Here is a 22,482-nt window from a genome sequence, read left to right as displayed (position 1 = left end):
GCGTGCATGCTCTTCCATCGCTTACGGCCATACCACCCTGAATACGCCCGATCTCGTCCGATCTCGGAAGCTAAGCAGGGTCGGGCCGGGTCAGTACTTGGATGGGAGACCGCCTGGGAATACCCGGTGCTGTAAGCTTTTTATTCTCACCTTTTTCATCGCCAGAGGGCGCTGCTCCTCCTTTGCTGGAGCCAGCTCCTTGGAAAACAGCACCAGTGGACAAACTCTCCTTTTTCTTCCTTTTTTTTTTTTTTAAAATTTGTCAGGGAGTATATGTGCATTAACTCAAAACTAAATGCCGTGTGGGTCTTGTCATGGTGCTTGTTGAGTGCAGGAAAATGACAGATGACCATTTGCGGATCTCGTCTTTACCATTTTCAGCTGTAGCATTTACCATGCTTTTTATACAGAACAAGAAGACAAAATGGAAATCTGGGCAGCTGGAATTTGACATTTTTTTTTAAAGAGAACAGAAAGCATAGGTGCATAATCAGCACCTCCAAAATACTTAAATGATTTATGGTTATTTTGAAAGAGGAGATTGGATTCGAAATAAAGGTCTTCACATCATTGTAAATAAGAGCAACTTCTGTTGCAATTGCAAATGTGTTTTCAATTAAAATTGTCAGAAGAACAACAAGGTAATAGCAAACATTCTGCATCAAAGCATTTATTTCCTCATCATTTTGATCAACAGCAAAGGCAAATTAAGAAAACACCCCACCATCTTACATTTAAAGTATCCTTCTCGGAGCACAGTGCAGTTGCAGACATTGCAGAGCTTTAGTCATACTCACCATAAAGAACTTAACCTTGATAACAGCTTTAAGTCTCTGCACTTTTAGTGAGTCCTGGCATCGAATTACCCTTAACTGCATGTAATGCTGGTAATTTAAACCCACCAGAATTCATACTATTCACCTGTGCCATTTCTTTCACTGAAAGCAAATACTTATGTGTTAGGTTCAGGCTGGATCTGTGTCTCAGTTTCTGAGTGTCAGACTGTGGAGGTTCAGTCTGGTGAAGAAGTCACACTGCTGTGCTCAAACTTTTTCCAGTTCTCCAGATTATCTGGTTCAGAGTGGTCAGGAGGAGATCCCAGTCCCACTGTGTCTCTTTCATGTTCAAGCCTTTTGAGCATAAATTCTGTGATGGATTTCAAAATGGAAATTTTGAAATGAGCTGCAACATCTTCACAGTTTTTCTCAAGATCAAAGAAGCGAATTCATCTGACCCTGGGCTGTATTTCTGTGGATATTACATAAGCAAAAACACAGTTATTATCAATGCAACATATTTAGAGGTTCAAGGTAAGACTGTTGTAACATTTGGTCTGTCTTTTAATTGATTTGGCTTTTTGATGGAATACTTTCAATGTAACATTTAATTTTGAGGAAATTCATTATGTGGACCTAAGTATAGATTTTAGGTCCATGCAGTAGATTTTTGTCCATTTAAATATTAATCAGATCTCAACAACTTTTGGTAAAATGCTTTCTTGTGTGTTTGATGGAATAATAAAGCTGACAAGTGTGTCCTGGGCGGTTTGACTGTGTTCCTCATGTCTGGCTGTTAAAATCATAAAGTTTCAGAAAGGTAATTGTACTTAGTTTTATTCTATTTTCACATCCATTTTTTTACACAACTTCCTATTTAAGCCAGTGTAATAGGATAATCCCAGACTTTAGTTTATAGACATTGATATTGAATTCTTGAACTGACATTTGTCTCTGTCTTATATGTACGTCAAAATGAAGAACACAATCCACAAAACCACAATGTAGCCTCAGATGATGACCAATTCAGCGCTCAGTTTTCACCCATACACAAACAGAACCCGCAGACGTACATCAGAGAGAGAGCTCGACACAAATGTCATGTATACTGCCACCAGATAGACTCGGGAATCCTGGAACTGCAGCTCTGAGCAGATAAGATGGTTATTCATATTCTCAGGAATGGGTGTTTCTAATTGGTATGTTGGAGGGGTTAGGCCTACTTATTATATCTGTTGCCACCACTTTGTTCAAAATTCAAATTTTGTTATCAAGATATAAAATTGATGCCAAATTTGCAATCTTTTGGTTGTGCTGAGTTTTAATGTGTATCTGTTTGTATCTTTCTGTCTGTTGATGAATGTTCTGATTCTCTTAGGCTGAGTTTTAGATGGAGGCCTGCAGCAGTGGAAGGGTGAAATCAACATTCTCTGACAGGAAGCAGTGTGGTCACAGCACAACTGACATGCTTGCATGCAGAAGTGAGCACGCCTATGTATTGGTGCTCTGCTTTTTATTTTCCACTGTGGTGATAGTAACAGCTAAATTGGAAGTTTCAATTACAGAATCCATAAGCTCTTTGCATCTTATAACCACAAAAATATATTGTATATTCATTCTTTTAAAGTACTTCGTACTCTACACAGTGGCATGTTTCCTACAGCATATGGCGACTGAACCACACAACTCTTAATCAGCACTTTTTAAACTTGATGTAATCCAGCACGTGGGCTGCTTGATAGACTTCTGTGGTACGCTTAATAATGCAAGATTAAATTCTCTTAAAGCTACAATAAAGTTTAGTGTTGTGATCATGTTCATTGTATTTAAAATCTATTTTGAAATCTGAAGGAATCAATATTACATCTGAAGTAATTATATAAAAATCCATATTCCTAGTTTGCAGAAAACATGTTTACATAACTCAAAGTGATGTGTTAAAAGAAGGAATGTTCTTGTTGTGGCACTAAAATTTTACGTCACCTATGTATTAATTCAGATTTTTTTCTTTAAAACCAATTCCTACTTCTTACTGCAATTAGTTCCATGGCCACTCCTTGTTCATCTGTAACCTGGGCTAAAAATGGGAAAACCTAATTTTGCGTAGCCCAGTCACCAGAGGAAAATGTTGGCATTGTGTGTTTCTGCAAACCATGAATACATCTGTACATGTCATGCATATCAGTGGTTCTTAAGTTACATAATGTAGGAGGTGATGGTGGATGGCATTACTGCTTGGCAAAATGCCTACCAAGCTACAGACCACTGATCAAGTTCAAAGTTCAACTAGTTGTGATGTAGCATGTCATTGCAGCTCTTTGGGTGCATGAAAAGCAGTTGTTTTTTGACTGAGCTCTCACTGCTCTTCCTGCCAGGATAGTGCCCCCAAAACTTGTTATTTTCAGCAAAAATGAGTAAATGTTACGCATCTGTGGTTTGCAGAACACATGCGTCAGATTTTTTCCACCTTATTCAGTGTCATCCACTCTGCACATCTGCTAGCCTGCTTAATTAAAGTATTTATGCTGAATTAACATAGCAGGTCTACATGGCCTGTACTTTGTGAATAACTGACAATGAAAATGTTTTCACAACAATATTTTGAATCCCAGAATGACTTTTACAATACTGAATACACCACCTCCTGGTCATCTGCACCAGTAATTGGTGCACAAATTCTCGTTTTGGTGATGAATTATTCTTTTAAAGCATTTACAATGCCATTTGGGGAAACAATTACACCTAGTTTTAATGGCATTACATTAGTTAACAGGGACACCATGTTACTGTTGTAAATATTTTATTCATGCAGATCAGCTTCAAAACAGCAATACAATGAGAAGTACTGTAAACTTGTCACGTCCATCAAAACTGCTTGTGTAAAATCAGTTAATATAGCAATTTCATTGTGTCACTTGAGATCATGTTTTACAAGGGTTTAAAATGCTTGTCTGCAAGATCTAGCATAGACTTTACTGATCAATTCAAACTCTTAAGTCTTGCCCAGCTTAACGAAACCTAGGTATCCTGGATGCTTCTCTAAATTTCCAATTTTAAAAACATTTCTGTTCCAGAAGCCAAACATGGTCTTTGAACAGTGCTGGATTTTAACATCTTAATCTGTATCCAATTTCCCAGATGTGTTTTGCCTATCAACTATACATGTAGCCTATAGTTTTCTCCAGCTTACACTGTCAATAAATTGTAGACTTAGAGCTGATTGGGTAGTTGTGTGTACAGGCAATGAGTGAAAAACACTTTACTAGCAAACAATCTAGGACCTGTAAAACGCTAAAAATGTATTTCCACTGTTACAAACCTCTGTAGTAAACTAGTATTTACCTAGAAAAGTTAAATGTGAGCATGTGCTGTCTGCTGTAGTTTATACTCCAGGAGTCCTTAAAGCCCTTGACTTACCTTTTGACTCTGAAGGTCTTCAGCAGCCTTTGATGTCATCTCCCCCCAGATTCAAGGTAAACTAGCCTCAGCTATGAAATCTCACCTGGTGGAGAATGGCTGGAGTGTGTTATGCCCTTCTTTACTTGAGCTTTTATATGAACAAGTTTCAATTTTGGAAGTGAAGACAATGTAAAAAGGCACGCTGATCAATGACAAAAGCTTTAGCATTCCAGACAAGAGTGATATTTCTTTAATCAGCGTGACGACTTTAACAAGTTTGCTATGCGTGTGTTCATCATTAATGAACGAATAATCATTAATTAAAGGATTATTTTTTCGAAAGATCCTAAAAGAGTAGGCGAATCAATTCAAGCGGTTACACTAATGGTGTTTTAGCGCTGGGCATGATTTGGGGCACATCTGTGAACAACATTAACTGCACAAATCCGTTTATTAAAAACAAGTTCGACAACATACAGGTACATGTGAACGATTTGCGGTAACTGTCCTATTAACAGTTACTTTCTACATTTGTCAAACCTATGTCTTACCAGTTTAAATTTTCACAGCAACGTCACATGGAGGTTTGATTTTCGATGGGAAAGCGTTAACATGAAGGAACCAACGTGCAGATTAGATTTAATACCAAACATAATTCAGTTCAGTTAAATCTACAGTCACAAGTTTCGCCTAGAGACTTCAGCTGAAATTATTCAGCTTTCTATGGTCACACACACAACATCAGAACACTAATTTTTCCAAACGTAAAAGTACAAATAAAAAAAAAAAAAAAAACGCCTAATTCAGACGTCTGGCATAAAAAAAATACTACAGCACAATGACAAACTAAAACAATCAGGGGGAAAAAAAACGAGTAAAAACTTTTCCAAAATAATAAAAACAAAATCAGACGTGGACGTCGGCAATTCAGTTCCTCCTGTGAGCATCGCAGGGGAACGTAACGCGCTCAGCCACAGACAGGAAGAGGATAGTGTCACGTGCATCAGGAGGCGGCGAGCGGCGACGCAGTTGGACGACGATCCTGGAAAAAGAGCAAATGACACAAATGAACTGTCTGCAACTGTAGATAGAAAGCACGTTGTTCCATCTTATTACATGTGGACCTCTGTAGCTCGAGTCCCGTTCATCAGTCACAGATTCCAGACTGAACAGTCTGCCTTTGTTGGAGTATGCCACACATTTAACACTGATATTAGCTGAAATCCAAGTTAGTGCACAGATGTGCATTACCAACGAGTTTACAACTTGTTGAATAGCACTTCGTACGCATGCTCTTTCAAACTGTTTTCTCCTCAAGATCTGTGGTGTGCAGGACAAGTCATAAGCTGCCTCTCTGCCTTTACAGGGACGAATGGCAATTTTAGAAAAGATATGAATACCAGTCTACCTCAGACCTATTCTCACCTTCACATGTCAGGGCCTCGCTTAATAAGCGTAGCGTGCAGGGGGTGGCGGCGGCAGCCGTTCTGCGTAGGGGTCCCTGGCGCGTGGAACTCCGTATGCAGGTACCCGGGAAACCGGAGAGAGTCGGGAGCGCTCATAGGAGTAGCCATTACTGGCGGGGGGCATTGGCGCGCTTGGCGCTCTCCTGAGAGGACTGCGATCTCGGGCATAGTATGAGGACGGAGGAGGTGGGAGGGGACGACGCTCATACGGGTCAAGAGACGAGGTCATAAGACGGTCTCGGACGACGGCTGAAGGGGGAGGAGGAGGAGGAGGGGCGCCGGGACGTTGGTCCTCATAGGAGGGGATGCCATACGGACGGGCTCTGTACTTCTCATAGTAATCTACCACGCTGTACCTGTCCCTCTCACCCTCATAGGGACGTTCAGGATAAACTGCCCTTCTAGGGGGAGGAGGTGGCAGAGGAGGGGCAGGGTAACCTGGGGGGATATGGCTGAGACGGCCTCTCATATAGCTGGGTGGGGGAGGCTCGTGCCTCTCTCCTGGATAGCGAGGGGGCCAATATCCACCCCTGTCTGGGGGAGGAGGGGGGTAGTCATCCCGTTCATCGTGTCTAGGCCGACTCTTAGAAATCTGGACATGGATGCGTTTGCCTAAATACAAAGAATACAGAAAAACGAATTAAATTATTAGAAATAAATCAAAACATGATACTACACTTTTCACTGTTTCACATTTTGGCCTTTTCTTACCTTGAAATTCAGTATTGTCCAGTCCCTTGATGGCATCCATGGCCTCGTCAGAGTTAGACATATGTACAAACGCAAAATTCTTAACAACAGCACACTCTGTGACTGTACCGTACTCCTCAAAGAGTGCACGGAGCTCATCATCAGCTCCCTTTTCTACATTGGCTACATGCAGTTTGACAGAGCCCTGGTTCTTCCCATGGCTGGCCTCTACGTTGATTGGTGTGCTATGAAGCTTGTACAGGTGCAGATTCTTAATGGCTTTAGTGGCAGCCTTGCGGTCATCCATGTGAACAAAGGCATAGTTTTTGATGATAGCACATTCTGTGACTGTGCCGTATTGAGTGAAGAGGGCCTTGATTTCCTCCTGGTCTGCCTCTCGGGGCAGGTTTCCCACAAAGATTTTCACCATTGTTAAAGATCTGATTCAGAGCAATGAGAGAAAAGGGAACAAAGAGGGATGGAAAGAGAGAACAAAATTTTTAACATTTTTTACTCATTCGGTGTTTCTAACGTTATTATATGAAGTAACCCTGTGCTTATATCCTTTTCTCTCGCATGACAGTCGCAGCTTTGAATTTAACGGGGCCGCTCGTTGCAAAATGGCGGACATCAATTTTACGCAATAACGCAACAAGCCTTCAGTTAATAATTTTAACAAACGCTACGCATAATCTTTCAACATTAAAACGTTCCCGATAATTTTATTGCTACAAGGATACAGTGTCGATTTCCTAAACGCAATTCCTGGTTTCCGTTTAGCAAATCTGCAAGTGCAAGCTGCTAGCTACGGTTAGCTTGCTGATCACGCTACGCTACAAAGCACCGGTCTCCATATTAGTACAAACGGAAAGCGGAAAGCTGGTGAATATTATATTCAGAAGTAAGCTGATAATTCGCCATTTTAAATGCAGTGAAATGTAAAATATAAAGACACGGATGTGTACATTTGAGGTTACCTTTTTGCCGGCCGGCCTCTACAGAGAATTCACCCCTCTCAGGAGCTTGACTTTGCCGAGTGACTTCCGTCTGCTTTTTGTCTGCCCTTTTCCCCTTCTTCTTCATGTGTCTTTTTCCTGAATCACCACACCGCCACTCACTGTCCAGGAGGGTATAGTATTCGTTTTGGTTTGGGTTTTATGGTTAATGGCAACAAACGTTTAGCGACCGTATCCACCTTGTTTTTGCCTACATAAATGATTATTCGACACATTTTCTAACCCGTGCTAACTGAATGACTGTGTGTCATATACTTATGTCCAGTTCTGTAGGGTAAAGTCAGGTAAAGTGGGACATCAGGTAAAACGGGACAAATAAGGTTTTACATCTTGGGCTCTTTAAATATCAGTTGCAAATCACCAAACATGCTATTGCATTCTTACAAGTGTCCTTATATGTTACAATCATTTTTGATTGGTCTGAGATTACTAGGATGGGCGTTCTGCCCAAAAAAAGTCAAAAAATTACTGGGAGTAGAACATGTAAGAGAAGCCATGTGGCATGTTGATTTCCTCTTTTTGGTGATAAAAGCACTGCAGCTAACACAGTGAGGGTATAACAACAAATACGTAGTTGTAGGAAGTTGCATTTTTAAAAAAAATGACTGATAATGAAAATATTTTTCTTAAATTGTTGCACCCACTACAGGTCTCTGGCATAAGAAATGACAAGAAATGAAGTAAGGGAGAAACAGTCTTTTTATTACAGAAGCTTGACTTTACAATCTATATTCTCCCACCTTACCTTCCTCGGGGTTTACCCTTCCTTACAGGGCAGGGTTTTAGTTCCACTGTCACACCAGTGCACACTGCAATCAATATGTCTTGCACTTGAAGTGCTAACACACACAGCACACCTTAAGCCTTCCATAACCATTTGACTGGGTTTAAAGTAGGAAGCAGGTAGATAAAGTGAACAAAAACCAACAATTAAAGAAAGAAAACTAGTCCGCCCCAAGGGCAACACCCCCCATCTTCTTGCCCATTACCAGCTCACTTGCCAGGGCAGACTAGACATAGAACAAAAACCAAATAGCATAACGGTCCCATGGCAAGAGCAGCTAATGCACCACTGATGCTCTGGTACATCGATCTACTTTTCTACCGTCTACCAGGCACCTTCAACAAAGCAGAGAAGCAGGCCAGTTTTTCTGCATTTCACTGTCCCAGTCGTCCCAACACACCAGCATGGGATGAGATGTGCACCTGTCTCATCGCACCAGCCTCCCTTACCCCTGCAGGTAACCATATATTAAAGGCATCACTGCCTGGTGCACCTCCATTTTTGTGCCACCTGCCACACAATACACTAATTCATATGGGAAAGGGTTTTGAATGAGTACTAAATGCATTCATGTAAAATGGTACATAAAATTCTGCTAAAATGGGACAATTTTCTACAGTGAAACCAGATGTTTATGGCTACCAGGTGCCATAAAATCATAATTTATACTTTTATGTGCCACCCTTTGATATGACAGACATTTTAAGTGTTTTTGTCATTTAAAAACTATTAAAGGTGCTGCAGTGAGTTCATGTCAGCCCCGTGCAAGCACACACATGCACACATGTATTGTCACATACATATACTACTATATATTAATATATACTTTCAACATATTGTACCACAATAGCCATAATTATCATTATAATATTATTACTTTCATTAATATTGTTGTAAGCTACTGTCATTACCGTCTGTCCTGCATCTGTCCCTGTCTTTGTCTCTCTTTATGAATCATTTTGTCATATGGATTATATGGATTACTGCAAATTCGTTAATATGGTGTGTTCTGTACGACATCTATTGCATGTCTGTCTGCCCTGGGAGAGGGATCCCTCCTCAGTTGCTCTTCCTGAGGTTTCTAGATTTTTTTTCCCCGTTAAAGGTTTTTTTTTGGGGGGGGGGAGTTTTTCCTAATCTGCTGTGAGGGTCTTAAGGACAGAGGGATGTTGTATGCTGTAAAGCCCTGTGAGGCAAATTGTGATTTGTGATATTTGGCTTTATAAATAAAATTGATTGATTGACTGATTGATTTCATTGTAGACAATACTGCACCAAGGAAACAGGCAGCAAAAGAAAAAGGGAAAGGACGGCAGAAAAGCTGGACAATCTTTTTCTTATTGACTACTTAGGTAAGTTAATGATTTTATGAATTAATGACTGAACTAACAAATAGACTTGACTGTCCCATTTTACCCAAACATGTCATCAGAGTGAGGGGTTCTTGATGTGTGGAACATCCAAAGATTCCTTAATGTTTTATTTGGCAATTTAATCCCTTTATAGAAATATAAATGAGATCCATAACAAAATATAAAAGTAACACTCTTCAGAATTGTAGGTGGGGTTTTTTAGGTAATCTACCAGTATCTCAAATTAGGCCTACCTGAGTTCGCCTTAAGCATTAGAAAGTTAACGGCACGGCATGTTTAGCCCTGTCTTATCCGAATTCCCCTTCCACTCCCCTTCCATTCCTGTCCAAGTTTGGTAAGAGTTTAATAACCAATATCATCACTTCTCACTGCTTAGAAATGCAAAAGGAATTCAAGTTAATAACCACTTCTCGAAATCAACGGCCATGCGTTAACGTGTAACAACTTCATTTTATAGCAGGGCTTAGTTTCCCGTTATGGTTGGTGGGCATGGTCATCAATAAATGTAAAGTCTTGTGGTGACTTCCTTCCTTTCGGTTTCAAGTTGCATCATCGGGGAATTTTCGGTGCTGCAATGCTACGTTCAGGTGCTCATCTTAAAATCGTATGTTAGGGAACAGCAATCCATTCATGAACTATTCGATGATAAAAGTAAAAAGTAAACAGTGCCACAAAGTTAGCAGTGAGTATAGTTTTATTAATCTCATTTTATACTCAAGATGACCTCTTTATTTTACTATTATTCTGTCTCTTGTGTCTGAAACCCATTCAGAACATTACAAAACGGAGAAAGCAGCAAAAGCTCATCTTTGAGAAGCATGAACCAGTAAATGTTGGCATTTAGCCTGACAAATGAAGATTCAACGATAATCAAAATTGTAGATTAATTCTCTGTTAATCTGCTAACAAATTTATTGTTTGTGTTGCTTCTAAAGTGAAGCCAATGACCTGGCATGAAAACTGATTTAAATTACTCTTTGGTAAAAACATTTGTAATTTTAGCTGGTGGTCCACTGAACATTTATTTTGTGTGTTAGTTTTTGTTAAAGTGGCAGATTCTGTTGCTTGACTGTCACATTGGGTAACATACTTATAATGTTTCCCAGTTGTTGAACATCTGGACTGGACTGTGGAATGGACAATTTAATTTTTTTTTTTTTTTGTGTGTGTAATGTAATTTTTAATTTCTATGAGTGCACTCATTTTAACTTATTTTATGTCTATTTTTATATCTCTGTTTTATTGTTGATGAGGGGAAGTGTGGTTTTTGTTGGTATGGTACTACTGAAAAGGTGAATTCGGAGATGAATGAAAGTTTTATCTGTCTATCTATCTAATTTCCATGTTTATTTCATGTTAACAAAAATGAAAAAAAAAATCCAGACTTTTCCTTTCTGGTTACCACTGCATTACCTCATCCACCGCTTACAATGTTTTTCCGAGTTTGCACTTGAAAGCAGCATTGCACTGGGTCTTGTGAGAGTGACGAAACTCAAGAGTGGGTAGGACAAAAGCTTGCAAAGAGCAGGCAGGGAGAGTCTTCCTGTTTGTTTCTCAGCAGCAGCAGCAGTCCCGTTAGATCCCTGTGAGTGTTTTCTGTAGGATCAATGTGATCCAGCTTTTCTGTGGACTCAGGAAAACTATCTTCAACATTCAGGTAAGACACTGACCTCTTAAGCAGCAGTTAATGTATTACTTTACTTTTCTTTTGAGTGGTAAACAACCTCATCTCACTGGATTCCTCATAGGTTTGTTTGTGTTCTGTCCCAGCAGCCTTTCATCACTGAAGGTCAATAGGTGCAATACACCCTCTACTGATTGCATCAGGAACTTTATTTCATGATGAGTGTGTCCCAGATAATGGAGACAGAGGAGGATCTCCTGACTTGTCTCCACATCAAGCTTTACAACCCTCAGCAGAATTGTAAGGGCCTTTACGGGCTTCTTCCTCTGGGGAACAGGAGCAAACACTCAGCAGATGACCCCCTCAGGCTGGGACGTGACAGCCAGGCCTGCACCTATGCCCTGGTTGATGCCCGGGTGTCCCGCAAACAGCTGGGCATCCACGCTTACCGCACCCCCCAGAGCCCGGACATGCTGTTCACCATCCAGAACTTGAGCCAAAAGGGACGGCTGTCAGTGAACGGCTCAGTTCTGGGCTACCTGGAAAGGATGGATCTCCCAGACAAAGCCCTGATCCGATTCGGAGAGTATGAGATGCTGATCATCCGTGAGTCTGGCGAGGCCAAGGGGAGCTTTGAGGTGGAATATGAGGTGCTGACAGTGCCTCCGTCCAGAGAGACATGCATGTGCATGCCTAGTATGACGCCTGTCATGGACACAGGCTCATATGTGATCAACAATTCCCCAGGTGACCCCAGAATAATTGGACCCCTTGAGACAGATGAGACCATCATGTGTCATTCATGATGTGACTTTTTACTTTTCTATTGACTTGCATTTGAAGGCAACACAAATTACTGTGTAGTTGTTACATTAGAGTCAAAGCAGGCTTGGACTGGAACCCTCTTTGCATTGTGAAATCATAGTATTATATTGTACCCTGTATCTATTACTTCATGTTTGTAGATTAAAAAGCTGTGATCTTAAAACTTTAACATTATTCAGCTACTTTTAACGTGTAAATGCTATAAAGTATTAAAGCTAATTGTTTGTACATTTTTAACTTGAGCACATTAAATTGTCTTTTTTGAGAATGATGTTTAATATTGTATATCAGCCATAAATTTGACAACTAATCAGGTAAACAATGGCGATCATTTATACACAACACTCTAAATACAGAGCACTTACTTTGTGACATTATGGAAACCAGTTTGTCCAAATTTGCTTGAGCTCAGGTTATACAGATAAGTTGATGCAGACAAAAGAAAATCATCTACACTTCTGCTCTTGGGATCAAATTCTGGGAAATGTGCACTTTCTGTTTTACAGCATTTCTTTAATTTAGCAAGTAAAAGTATCCATACAACAATTTGTTATTACTTAATTCCAAATAAAAATTCTACATTCCAAACTCCACTTACAAACAAAAGTATTATCAGATTGATACTATAAAAATATCAAGAGACACAGTATATGTGATATTATTGTATAATATAAAACCAACAATTAATACCAGAGGTGTGTGCATCAGTCACATGACTTGGACTCGAGTCACAAATTAGACACAGCAAAATCAAAACAAGACAACTCAACATGGCCTTAAACACCAATGACTTGTGAGCTCACCTGAACTTTAAACTTTCATCGAAAAAATACGTGATACTTTCCCTCAAGCCAATTTAGGAAGTAAGAGTTAGACATTTTCTGTATGATATGAAAGTACAATGTCAGCACTGCTGTGTTTCTGTGATTGAGTTGAATCACACTTGTATGACAAACTTAAATCACTGAAATCAACAGGCCTATATTTGGGACAGGTGTCTACATGGGATAGGCTTTTACTTCCTTTCACACAAAACTGTTGCTCAGCAAAAATGAGGAAATACTATCAAATTGTTTATTTAAACCAGTATGACTAATACTTGTTTAAAAATAAGGCCTCAGATAACATATCAATTATGAATCATTTATTTGACCTCGCTCCGACAGACAGCACGGTGAGTTACGACGCTACAGGATTACAGCACCTGGCATACTGACACACACCACTTTATCCTGTTAATACAATACTCAAAACTTGTATTCATTTTTTTGAAAAACCCTTTTGATCTTTTTGATCTGAGGACCTTTTATGGACTAAAAGAATATGAATAAGTTACAGGGTAATTGAGGAACTGATATATGATTTGAGGAAGCTGAAAACACGGTTTTATACGCCCAATGAACTTCTACAATAATGAACCACTTGGCAATCAGACTAAGCGTCTAATTAAGACAGGCGTTTATTTGTCAAAATGCGTCACCACATCAGACTAGTAAAGGGACTAGGCTTTTAATTGAAATTTTATGGTATTATTACTTTTTGTTTAAATGGCATTACATTTGGGAAGGAGCTTATTATGACTTATTTGACACTTAAAACTCAAAATATGGGACTTGAGACTTGACTTGGATTTCCCTGTTTTGATTTAGGACTTGGGTGCAAAGACTTGAGACTTTCTTGTGACTTGCAAAACAATGACTTGATCCCACCTCTGGTTATTATTAACACATTAACATGTAAGCAGTATTTTAATATTCTTACTGGCCATATGTAACTGTAGCTTTCAAATAAACGGAATGGAGTGAATGCTAAATTAGACTGAAATACTTAACGTTGTACTTAAGATGTCAACTATGAAGGCATATTTATCAGATTCTCTACTCAGCTTGACATGATCAGATAAATAACTATACAGATGCAAAGGTGAGTGTGTCAGTATCGGGAATCATGTTTGGATCACATCCAGAAATTGGTGTTACATTTTAATAGTTTTAGAACAAAGTCCAGTCTGGTTGTAAAATCCTAATCTAACTTTATTGAATTTACAAGCAGGAGAAGGGACGTGAGATCTTTACTAGGCCTACTCACTGAAGCAGAGCAACAGCGTTATTATTAATAACGGCAGCACTACAAAAATGATGGGCAAATGTCATAAAAGCTTGGAATGTGACCTTGCAGGTGATAAAACTGCTTTCATTCAACACAACACCCTAACACCACACATGATTTCTCAGAACTTAAATCCAGCAAGATGGGCGTGTGCTTAAAGAAACACTTCATCTGAACTGAACTGATGTCAGTGTGTAACCAAACTTTGGAAAAAGGGAACGGAGAAAATGACGCTTCTGGTACTGTGGAAGACCTGGGAGGATCTCCTTTCAGTTTTACTTTGAGTCATTGCTTCGTTGTTTTCTTTCTAAGAGCAACTAGGCGCCTATCTATCCTTATATGGCCGGTTACTTGTCCAGGATGTACCCTGCCTCTCACCCAGTGCATGCTGGGATAAGATCCTGTCCTGCTGGAACCACTTAAGCAAATACAGAAAGCATATTTTGCAAAGATAAAATTTAGTTTGGGGCTATTTTTTTTTTCAGCTGTAGTGATCTATTTTAAGTCTTGTAGCCTTTTTTTAAACATCCTTTTGTCACAAAAACAGCATCATGTTGCTAAACATATATTAATTTAATCAGGAGAGAGGACATTGTAAAAAAGGTTTTTTTAAACCACAAAAAATTGTCAGTTTTCATAGGTTGTAACATCACAGCTGAATTGAGTAAAACGTGGATTCTGTAATACTAATCTGTCTGTGTATCCCACACATGTGCGTTGATGAGAATCTTCTGTTGCCCACATATTCTGAAATCCCACTGAACTTTTACAGATATTAACTACAGCAGAGCTTGTGTCAAACTGGGGCAACTTTATTTCTACAATCGAAATAAGCCACCTGCAGCTAAAGACTCCAGACTATTGAATTTATAATTAGAAACCTTTAGTATCAAACACCCTACAATCTGTTTTAAGTGTAGCCTTATTATTTCACGTTATTTACAAGAGAATAGCAAAGTTGTTTGAATAAGACATGACGACTACGACATTAGTTCTCACTTTGAGAAAAATGTGTTTATTTACCGTTTTAACTTTTCATACTGAAAACACAATGTTAATAGTCTATATCATCATTAATATTAAAAATCAAAGATGATCTATAAAACACATTTGCTACAAACATTTGTATGCAAGTGCTTATATACTTAAGTATGAGATAGTTTTAGGTTCATAAATAGCTCAAAGGCATGAATAAAAAGATAATAGAAAAACAAGGGTCACAGTTGTGTGTAAAAGGTCATGATAAGGTTTCAAGTCAATTTTTCAGGCCAATATCCAGTGATTGTAACACTATACAGTTTTGGCCATCAACTGCAGAGAACACAGATTGAACAACGGAGGTTTTCCGAGGACTGGGCATCCACACCAGCTCACCAGCCAATGGACCAGACTCTCACTAAGGAACCCAATCCACTTCCTGTAAAAGACAAACAGTTGACACTTCACTCAAAACTCATAAAACAGACAAGTCTGTTATTAGAGTATCTTCATTTAAATTTGATGCACAAAACCTTTACTTTTTTTTTTTTTTTTCAACAGCAGCTTATCTAACAATAAGTCACAGTACACACAGAGTAATTTCCCATATTGTTGAGATATTTTTTCAAAATTTAACAACTTTGTACATTTTGGGAGAAATTAAGTGTATATACAAGTGCCATGAAATATATGTCAGGGGAAGACCAAAGACAAAAAAAGCAGTCACTGAGGTTTGCTAGTATAAAGATCACAGAGTCTTTTGTCTGAGACCTCCACAAAATCAGGCTGTAAGGTTCTTACATATTTCACCTACTTGGCCCAGAATTTAATGACATTTGAAAGACATTTTTCTGAAGATGAAGAGGAAAAGTAGTCTTTTCCATAACATGAATATCATTCACAATATCTTTCCACTCCTTTACGGGGTTCAGGAGGCAGCCAGAACAAGTATGTTCTGTCCCAAAAGGCCCAATCACTGGACACTCCCAGAATACATGCCAGTGAATGGCATCCTAAAACCTACAATGTCTCCAACATGTGGCATCTCCTCCAGCAAAATGTGCTTTCTTCTTCGGTGTAACAAAAAAAAAAAAAAAAAACGGTTTAAACATTTCCACCCAAACTCACACCGCACATTAGTTATTGCATTTCCACTGAAATTTACACATATCAAACCAGTCTCTTCCAGTATCTTCTCTTTCCCATTTTTCTTTAACGTACTGGGTAGTTTGAGGTTTTCTTGTGGATTTTTTCCCCTAAATTTGAAGGGCAACATTGGTAGTTTTGAACATTTTCCCATGTTTCAAACATGAGTAATGGAGACAACAGTTTTTGAAGTTGGTGCAGTATTGAGAGAGTGCTGCAGCAGCAAAGCAAGCTGCAATGTAATCTCATCCATGAAAAGTGCTTGTTTTTGCCACTGACAGGCTCAGGTTGTCATTCGAACAGCTGAAATACACGTGACGTGGACGCGTGCTGAAATGACAGCACAATTTTGTGTGTGGTATCATCGGAAAGCTCCGGTACTGCGCTTTCATGTGATGTGCGTGGCATTTCTGTAAGACCCTGCATTCGCAAGTAATCCATCCAAGAGTCATGTGTGTGCAAAGCTGTATGAAAGCTTCGTTATACATAATTTTAGTGTAAATTTATAATTTATTTTCCTTGTGAAAACACTGGACTACCAACAAGTGCCCGGTCTTGTCGGAAAGCTGTGGTTCCGCTGTTTCACGTGGTATGAGTGGCTTCTCACTACGACTAACACTGGTGGAGAAAACCCATAGAGAAGAACAGATGTGAATTTCGACACACTTTGCGTTGTTCGGGCCCATAGGGTTAAAGTGATTTAGATTGATCCATTTTTTTGCCTACAGCTAAGTGGAACTACAAAGTAGAAAGACAGTCTTCAGTCCAGTGGTAAGTTTAAAGATTTGTAACATCACAAATGTGGATGCAGGGGAGCTTGACTCATTCTGACAGTTAGTAAAAGATTAACTTCAATCAATCAGATGTTTGACGCAAAGACTTCACAAATTCAAATTCAAGGACTTACATTTATGTAACTGAATTTAGCACATTGAGACTTTTTAAGGACCTGCAGACACCCTTGTTATGGACTTCATAGTGTAATCATTATGCTTTACTGTTATCTTCAGGACTGTCTGATGATCCCATCTTTTCCCAACTTGGAATGTTTAGAGACAACAAACTCCTGTGAATTCACTCCAAGACCCACTACAGCTGCCAGAGCAGAGACAGGCCTGCAGACAAAGAGACAGCGTCAGTGATCACACTCATCACTGATCACAACATGATAAAAAACAAAAAAAACATTGAGGCATCCAGAAAATACAATTTTAGAGTTGTGACTTTATCTAGAATGAAGGAGCACTGCAGTATAAATACCAAAACACAAGAGGGAGGCAGGAGACTATTTGTAGCATTAGTAAGAGGTGTTTTGCAGAGAAGTTTGAACAACACCTACCTCTTCTCTACCAGATGCTGCATTGCTGCACATCTTCCGAAGATGACTTACCATGAGTCGGCATGTCCTGCATAGAGTCTAACAACCTACAAAGAGCACAAATACTAAGAATACCAAGACTGCATGCAATTTATGGTACAAATATATAAAGTTAGAAATGTTGAGGGTAAGGTAAAGTGTAACTAATATGTAATTTGAACTCAATGACAGAGAAATGAAGAATGTAATTTAAGTCTTAAGAACAACTGTCGCATGATGACAAAAACATGGGCCATCGCAAAGCTCAGATGATCATTGTTTTACTTGTGGGAAAACCATGAATTGGCTTGACACAAGGTAGGCAATGGACACCAGTTACTGAGAGAGATGCAGCTGTGTGTGTGCCAAGGACAATACAGAGCAGCAGGTGACAGTTAATCTGTTTGCCCTCTTTTTATCATCACTCCTGGGTTTGTGGACAGCTAAAGCTTCCATTAGCTATATTAATTTGGAGTCTTAGAGGGGAATGATATTGTTTAAAGGTTTACTACACAGGATTGTTCATAATGCCAGCGAAAGTGAAAGCCAAACTCAGATTCTCTCTCACTTGGTGTTTTGCCTCGCTATATTTCAGTTTTTTTTCAGCACTGTAGGATGTCTGCTGCTTACAGTCCACCAACTGGACACAACCTTTTTATTTTAAGTCCAGACCTCACCTGAGCGCTGTGGGGATGCACACCCATAAACATCCCGAATAGAGCGGAGTCTCTGTGAAAGAAATACACCACCACACACTTTTCACTCACTTTACAGGGTTTCTTCAGCTTTAGACAAGTTAGATTTAAGCCTTTTTAATATTTTTAATGCCACTTGGAACTAAATTTAATACCAATTTTACAATAATCAAAGTTAAAGGAAAAAAAAATATGAACTGACATCAGTTAATTAGGGTTATGTACAATTCTGCCAAAATGTTGATTGTGTCATAAAACATGACTTTTCAATACTGTGGTCAAGACGAGGGCAGAACTTAAATGGGAGATACTTGGCATTTATTAGCAGGTTGTCTTTACAATTTTGTGGTTGTCACTCCATATGTGAGGTTACACTGGCTTGATTTGAACTTGATGAACTTTTTGCATAAAATACATGGTGTTGTTGGTTCCACTATCCTGATCTGGTTAATGTTAATGAAAACAATGTTATCATTTATTTTGAGATTTTACAATGCAATGTCAGACCTAAAAAGACAATCCCGCACACTGTGCTTGTTCAGCATCACAAATTATTGATTATACTCACATTTCAGTCCCTCTGGACCTTCATTAATATTCTTGACCTTCGTCAAGAAGATCCAGAGGGACCTAAACGTTAGTACAATCAATACATTTTGATGCTAAGCAAGAGCAGTGTGCAGGATGTTCTTTTCAAGGCTCAAATGATTCTTTCCAACACACCTGTGACAGCTGGATGTGTGAATCTTTCCCTTTAAATATACATCAGAAAACAATTAATAAAATCCTAGTTCCCATGTCTTATCATTTTAAAAGTTTTGAAAGATTGATTTAAAGATATTTATTTTTTTATTTATATAATACAAATTTAAGCTTTATTCTTAATATATTATTATATATTATAATTCAATGCCCCTTTTTCCTTTTCAAGGATGCAAAAGAACCCCACTTCTAGTGGGTCAAAGTGATAACTGAGATGGATTACTTCTGTCTGAGTCAAAACTTTTTTGGGGGAGGGGAAATCCTGCATAGTATATATTTAAGTTTGCAAATAAGCATTTTACAAAGTTAGTAATCATCTATAGCATCATCAGGTCGGCCAGTCAGGGAACAGCTGCGCAAACATTTCTCAATGTCTCACTTCGCGTTGCAGACTTGGTTGCTCAGGTGAACATGCATCATCACAAGATTTCAATGTAAAGCAGATTGAAAGTTGCTTCGCAAACAATGACCTAATGTCTCACGTTTCCAGCATTTTCAGGGCTAAGAAAACATCACCTACCATGTGTCAAGCTGATACCTCTTAAGGCTGTGAAGAATCAAACTAAAACGTGTAAAGAGCTTAACGCCTGAGTAGCACTAACTGTGTCCGGCCTGGTAAACATTAGGCCTGTCCTACGAGGAAGAATTTGACAGTTAAAACGCCGGTTTGGTTTGATTTGTTTATTAAAAAGCCTTCAAATGAAAAGAAAATTGTAAAGTAAATAAAATCATACATATTGGTGCTATATGTTCTAGTTTCGCAAGAAAAGATAACACAAAAAGTAAAAAGAACAAAACCACACTGGAACTTTTGACTAGCCATGCTGACATGTGTCGCAAACCTGCCACAGCACGTATCATATTAAAGCCCCTCAAAACTGAATTTTTTTGTAACTTATTTTGATGAGCATTTTATAATCAACCAATAGCATTAATCTGAACACAGTAATTTTGTTTACAAAGACTAGATATATCATCATTAAATGACTTCCCTTGTTATGAAATGATGTCAGTTTCCCAGAGGCCATATCCATTTAAAAAGACTGAGGAGCAGGGTGATTTTGGCCATTTAACAGTACTGCGGCACACTGATATAGACTTAGCACCTAAGCCAGCATCCTATTCTGCAAAACATTTGAAGGATTTGAACAGTAAAACAAGCAGAGGAACAGAAAAGGCATAAACAGCTCAGAAGTATACGTGAACTGTAGACATGGAATCATATGGTTTTAATACGGGGCGGTCTGCAAAACAGTATCTTCCAGTAAGTCTCAGGCGAACGCAACGCAATCCGCCATAGACGAGGGGGATGTATAGCGCCACGTACATCAGCAGACGACGCCGATCTTGTCATATTCTAAACCTGGAAAGAGAGCACACCACACATGTCAAGGAGCGCGTTTTACTCAGGATTCGCGCAAGACTGATGTTTGATCTTAAAAGCAGCAATATTTTAGGATTCTATGAGCAATGTTTAGTTGTATATTGATCTCTTGGCTGGACTAGATCTGCAGGAATTAAGAGCTTTGGCTGATGGTGATGATTTAAAGCATGATTCTACCTCAATTTACGGATTCAGCCCTTATGTCGGTACATATTCAAGATTCTCTATATCTATATATGTCTACTTCTATCAATGTGAGTTATCATGTAATGAACCATCTCACCTCTCTGTTCTCACCTTGAATTACACTCTAATAGCCTGCATATCGTGGTGGTGGTCTCTCTGAGAAGGAGTCCCTGGGGTGGGGAGGTGCATACATTGGAGCCCTGGACACCGGGGAGAGCCGGGAGCGCTCGTAGGAATACCCGTTACCAGCTGGTGGAGCAGGCGGCAGGGGGGCTCGTCTGATGGGGCTTCTATCCCTGGCCATGTAGGACGGAGGAGGAGGTGGAAGCACACGCCGCTCGTATGGGTCAGGACCCCCCATTGTGAGACGTTCTCTAACCAGTGCCGGGGGAGGAGGCGGAGGAGGGGGGATGGCACCAGAACGCCTGTCATCGTAGGGTGGCATGCTGTAAGGACGGGCTCTGTATTTCTCATAGTAATCAACCATCCGATAGGGGTCTCGCTCGCCATAGCCACGGTCAGGATAAGCTGCTCGTCTTGGGGGAGGTGGAGGGGGAGGTGGAGGAGGAGGAGGACCATAAGCAGACATGCGGCCTCTGTAGGGAGGCTCGGGCCTCTCCCCTGGGTAGCGAGGGGGATAATAGCCTCTGCCTGGCGGAGGTGGATAGTCCTCCTCCTCAGGTGCCCCTCTGGGTCTGCTTTTTGATATCTGAACATGTATGCGCTTTCCTGGGAGAGAGAAAAATCATTATCCTTCAAATCTAAAAAGGGCATCAAACGAAAAGTATGGAAACACCAAAAACTCCCTTTCATTCATAGAGTAGAATATCAAATTTACTTACCTTGAAAGTCTGAGCTGTCCAGGCCTTTTATGGCATCCATGGCTTCATCACCATTGTCCATGTGGACAAAGGCAAAGTTCTTGACAATGGCGCACTCTCTGACTGTACCATACTCTTCAAAGAGGGCACGAAGCTCATCATCAAAGCCCTGTTCTACATTGGCTATGTGAAGCTTCACTGGGCCCTGGTTCTTCCCTCTGCTGGGCTCCACATTGATGGGCCTACCGTTCAGCTTATGGAGGTGGAGATCAGAGATGGCTTTGTTGGCCATCTTGCGGTCCTCCATATGGACAAAGGCATAATTTTTGAACTTGGCACATTCTGTCACTTTGCCATATTTAGTAAACAGAGCTTCAACGTCGTCCTTCTCAGTGTGCTCAGACAGGTTCCCAATAAAAATCTTCACCATTGTTGCTCCAGTGTACTTCTCTGAAAGGGATAGAGACAACACAGGCCGCCATGTGTCGTTAGTAACAGAAAGTAACCAGTGAGGGAGCAAATGGTGAATCCATGGCGTCATCCTCAGTAAATAGAAAGAGTGTAATCGAGACGGCTGTAGGCTTAACACCACCAGAGCAAACAATAACCTAATCTGTCAAAAGGTGCCATGTTTAGCTTCGTCCTTACTAACCTTTAACTTTTAATACAACTAAAACTGCACGACTTCATATACAGCTGAATTTAAAAAGAAAAAAAAAGTCAAAGAAGTTTTTGCGTTTTCACTTCCTGGTCAGGCAGTCGGTGGCCAGAGTCGTTTAATTTGAATGGCTGCTGTTAGCAAGCTAGCTTTCAGGTGTTAGCCATTTTGTCTCGTGTGACCGGACCAAATACAATTCAGTTCAAGCATTTAACTGAATGCAGTTATGTCCGAAGACGTGTAAAACTACAGTGACGATAAAATCAACAGAAAGAAACAGAGAAAAACATAAAAAAGACCAAGTACTCACAGCTTTCGATCGGCGCCACAACGAAGTCGAAACTCCTCGGATAATGACTCAGTGGATATCCGGCTAGCGATAAGCTCATAAGGTGGAATGTGATTGGTGGATAGATGTGTCGCTCAAAAAGTA

General features: G+C 39.7%; 3 protein-coding genes and 1 non-coding gene across 13 annotated transcripts; 2 read left to right on the top strand and 2 right to left on the bottom strand.

Moving 5' to 3' along the window:
• The first annotated feature begins 19 nt into the window (after positions 1-19).
• Positions 20-138, top strand: LOC125884518 (5S ribosomal RNA). The gene has a single exon (XR_007448724.1). It is a non-coding gene; the product is annotated as a 5S ribosomal RNA (ribosomal RNA).
• Positions 139-4,402: 4,264 nt separating this feature from the next.
• On the bottom strand, positions 4,403-7,444 carry rbm4.3 (RNA binding motif protein 4.3). Its single transcript, XM_049568169.1, has 4 exons — positions 7,309-7,444; positions 6,353-6,771; positions 5,601-6,253; positions 4,403-5,217 (listed from the first exon to the last, which is right to left on the bottom strand). Exons 2-3 carry the CDS (start codon positions 6,759-6,761, stop codon positions 5,622-5,624), a joined length of 1,041 nt encoding a protein of 346 aa, XP_049424126.1. The 5' UTR covers positions 6,762-6,771; positions 7,309-7,444; the 3' UTR covers positions 4,403-5,217; positions 5,601-5,621.
• A 3,559-nt stretch (positions 7,445-11,003) lies between these two features.
• tifa (TRAF interacting protein with forkhead associated domain) lies at positions 11,004-12,221 on the top strand. Of its 2 annotated transcripts, none has more exons than XM_049568143.1 (2): positions 11,004-11,161; positions 11,278-12,221. In XM_049568143.1, the coding sequence occupies exon 2, from the start codon at positions 11,344-11,346 to the stop codon at positions 11,932-11,934; it is 591 nt and encodes a 196-aa protein (XP_049424100.1). In that variant the 5' UTR covers positions 11,004-11,161; positions 11,278-11,343; the 3' UTR covers positions 11,935-12,221. The 2 variants fall into 2 exon arrangements, with proteins under 2 accessions (XP_049424100.1, XP_049424101.1); XM_049568144.1 differs by having other exon boundaries at positions 11,018-11,161; positions 11,275-12,221.
• A 2,829-nt stretch (positions 12,222-15,050) lies between these two features.
• On the bottom strand, positions 15,051-22,473 carry LOC125884471 (RNA-binding protein 4.1-like). Of its 9 annotated transcripts, XR_007448710.1 has the most exons (6): positions 22,360-22,473; positions 21,413-21,841; positions 20,682-21,299; positions 17,526-17,611; positions 17,185-17,301; positions 15,051-15,479 (listed from the first exon to the last, which is right to left on the bottom strand). XR_007448710.1 is itself a non-coding variant. In XM_049569500.1 (4 exons), exons 2-3 carry the CDS (start codon positions 21,819-21,821, stop codon positions 20,695-20,697), a joined length of 1,014 nt encoding a protein of 337 aa, XP_049425457.1. In that variant the 5' UTR covers positions 21,822-21,841; positions 22,360-22,473; the 3' UTR covers positions 16,120-17,611; positions 20,668-20,694. The 9 variants fall into 9 exon arrangements, 4 of the variants coding, with proteins under 4 accessions (XP_049425457.1, XP_049425456.1, XP_049425459.1 ...); XR_007448706.1 differs by having other exon boundaries at positions 17,094-17,611; XR_007448707.1 differs by having other exon boundaries at positions 17,185-17,611.
• Between the last annotated feature and the right edge of the window lie 9 nt (positions 22,474-22,482).

This window comes from Epinephelus fuscoguttatus, linkage group LG23 (assembly GCF_011397635.1).
Source record: "Epinephelus fuscoguttatus linkage group LG23, E.fuscoguttatus.final_Chr_v1".
NCBI lineage: Eukaryota > Metazoa > Chordata > Actinopteri > Perciformes > Serranidae > Epinephelus > Epinephelus fuscoguttatus.
Note: the sequence above shows the minus strand (reverse complement) of the source record. Positions and strands in the feature narration are given on the sequence as shown.

Bases quoted from the DNA above. Each gene is read 5' to 3' on its own strand.
- LOC125884471 (XM_049569500.1), bottom strand. From the start codon at position 21,821: ATGGTGAAGATTTTTATTGGGAACCTGTCTGAGCACACTGAGAAGGAC. The intron at 21,300-21,412 runs GTAAGTAAATTT...TCTCTCTCCCAG, and splicing joins GGACAGCTCAGACTTTCAAG to GAAAGCGCATACATGTTCAG.
- tifa (XM_049568143.1), top strand. From the start codon at position 11,344: ATGATGAGTGTGTCCCAGATAATGGAGACAGAGGAGGATCTCCTGACT.
- rbm4.3 (XM_049568169.1), bottom strand. From the start codon at position 6,761: ATGGTGAAAATCTTTGTGGGAAACCTGCCCCGAGAGGCAGACCAGGAG. The intron at 6,254-6,352 runs GTAAGAAAAGGC...CTTTGTATTTAG, and splicing joins GGACAATACTGAATTTCAAG to GCAAACGCATCCATGTCCAG.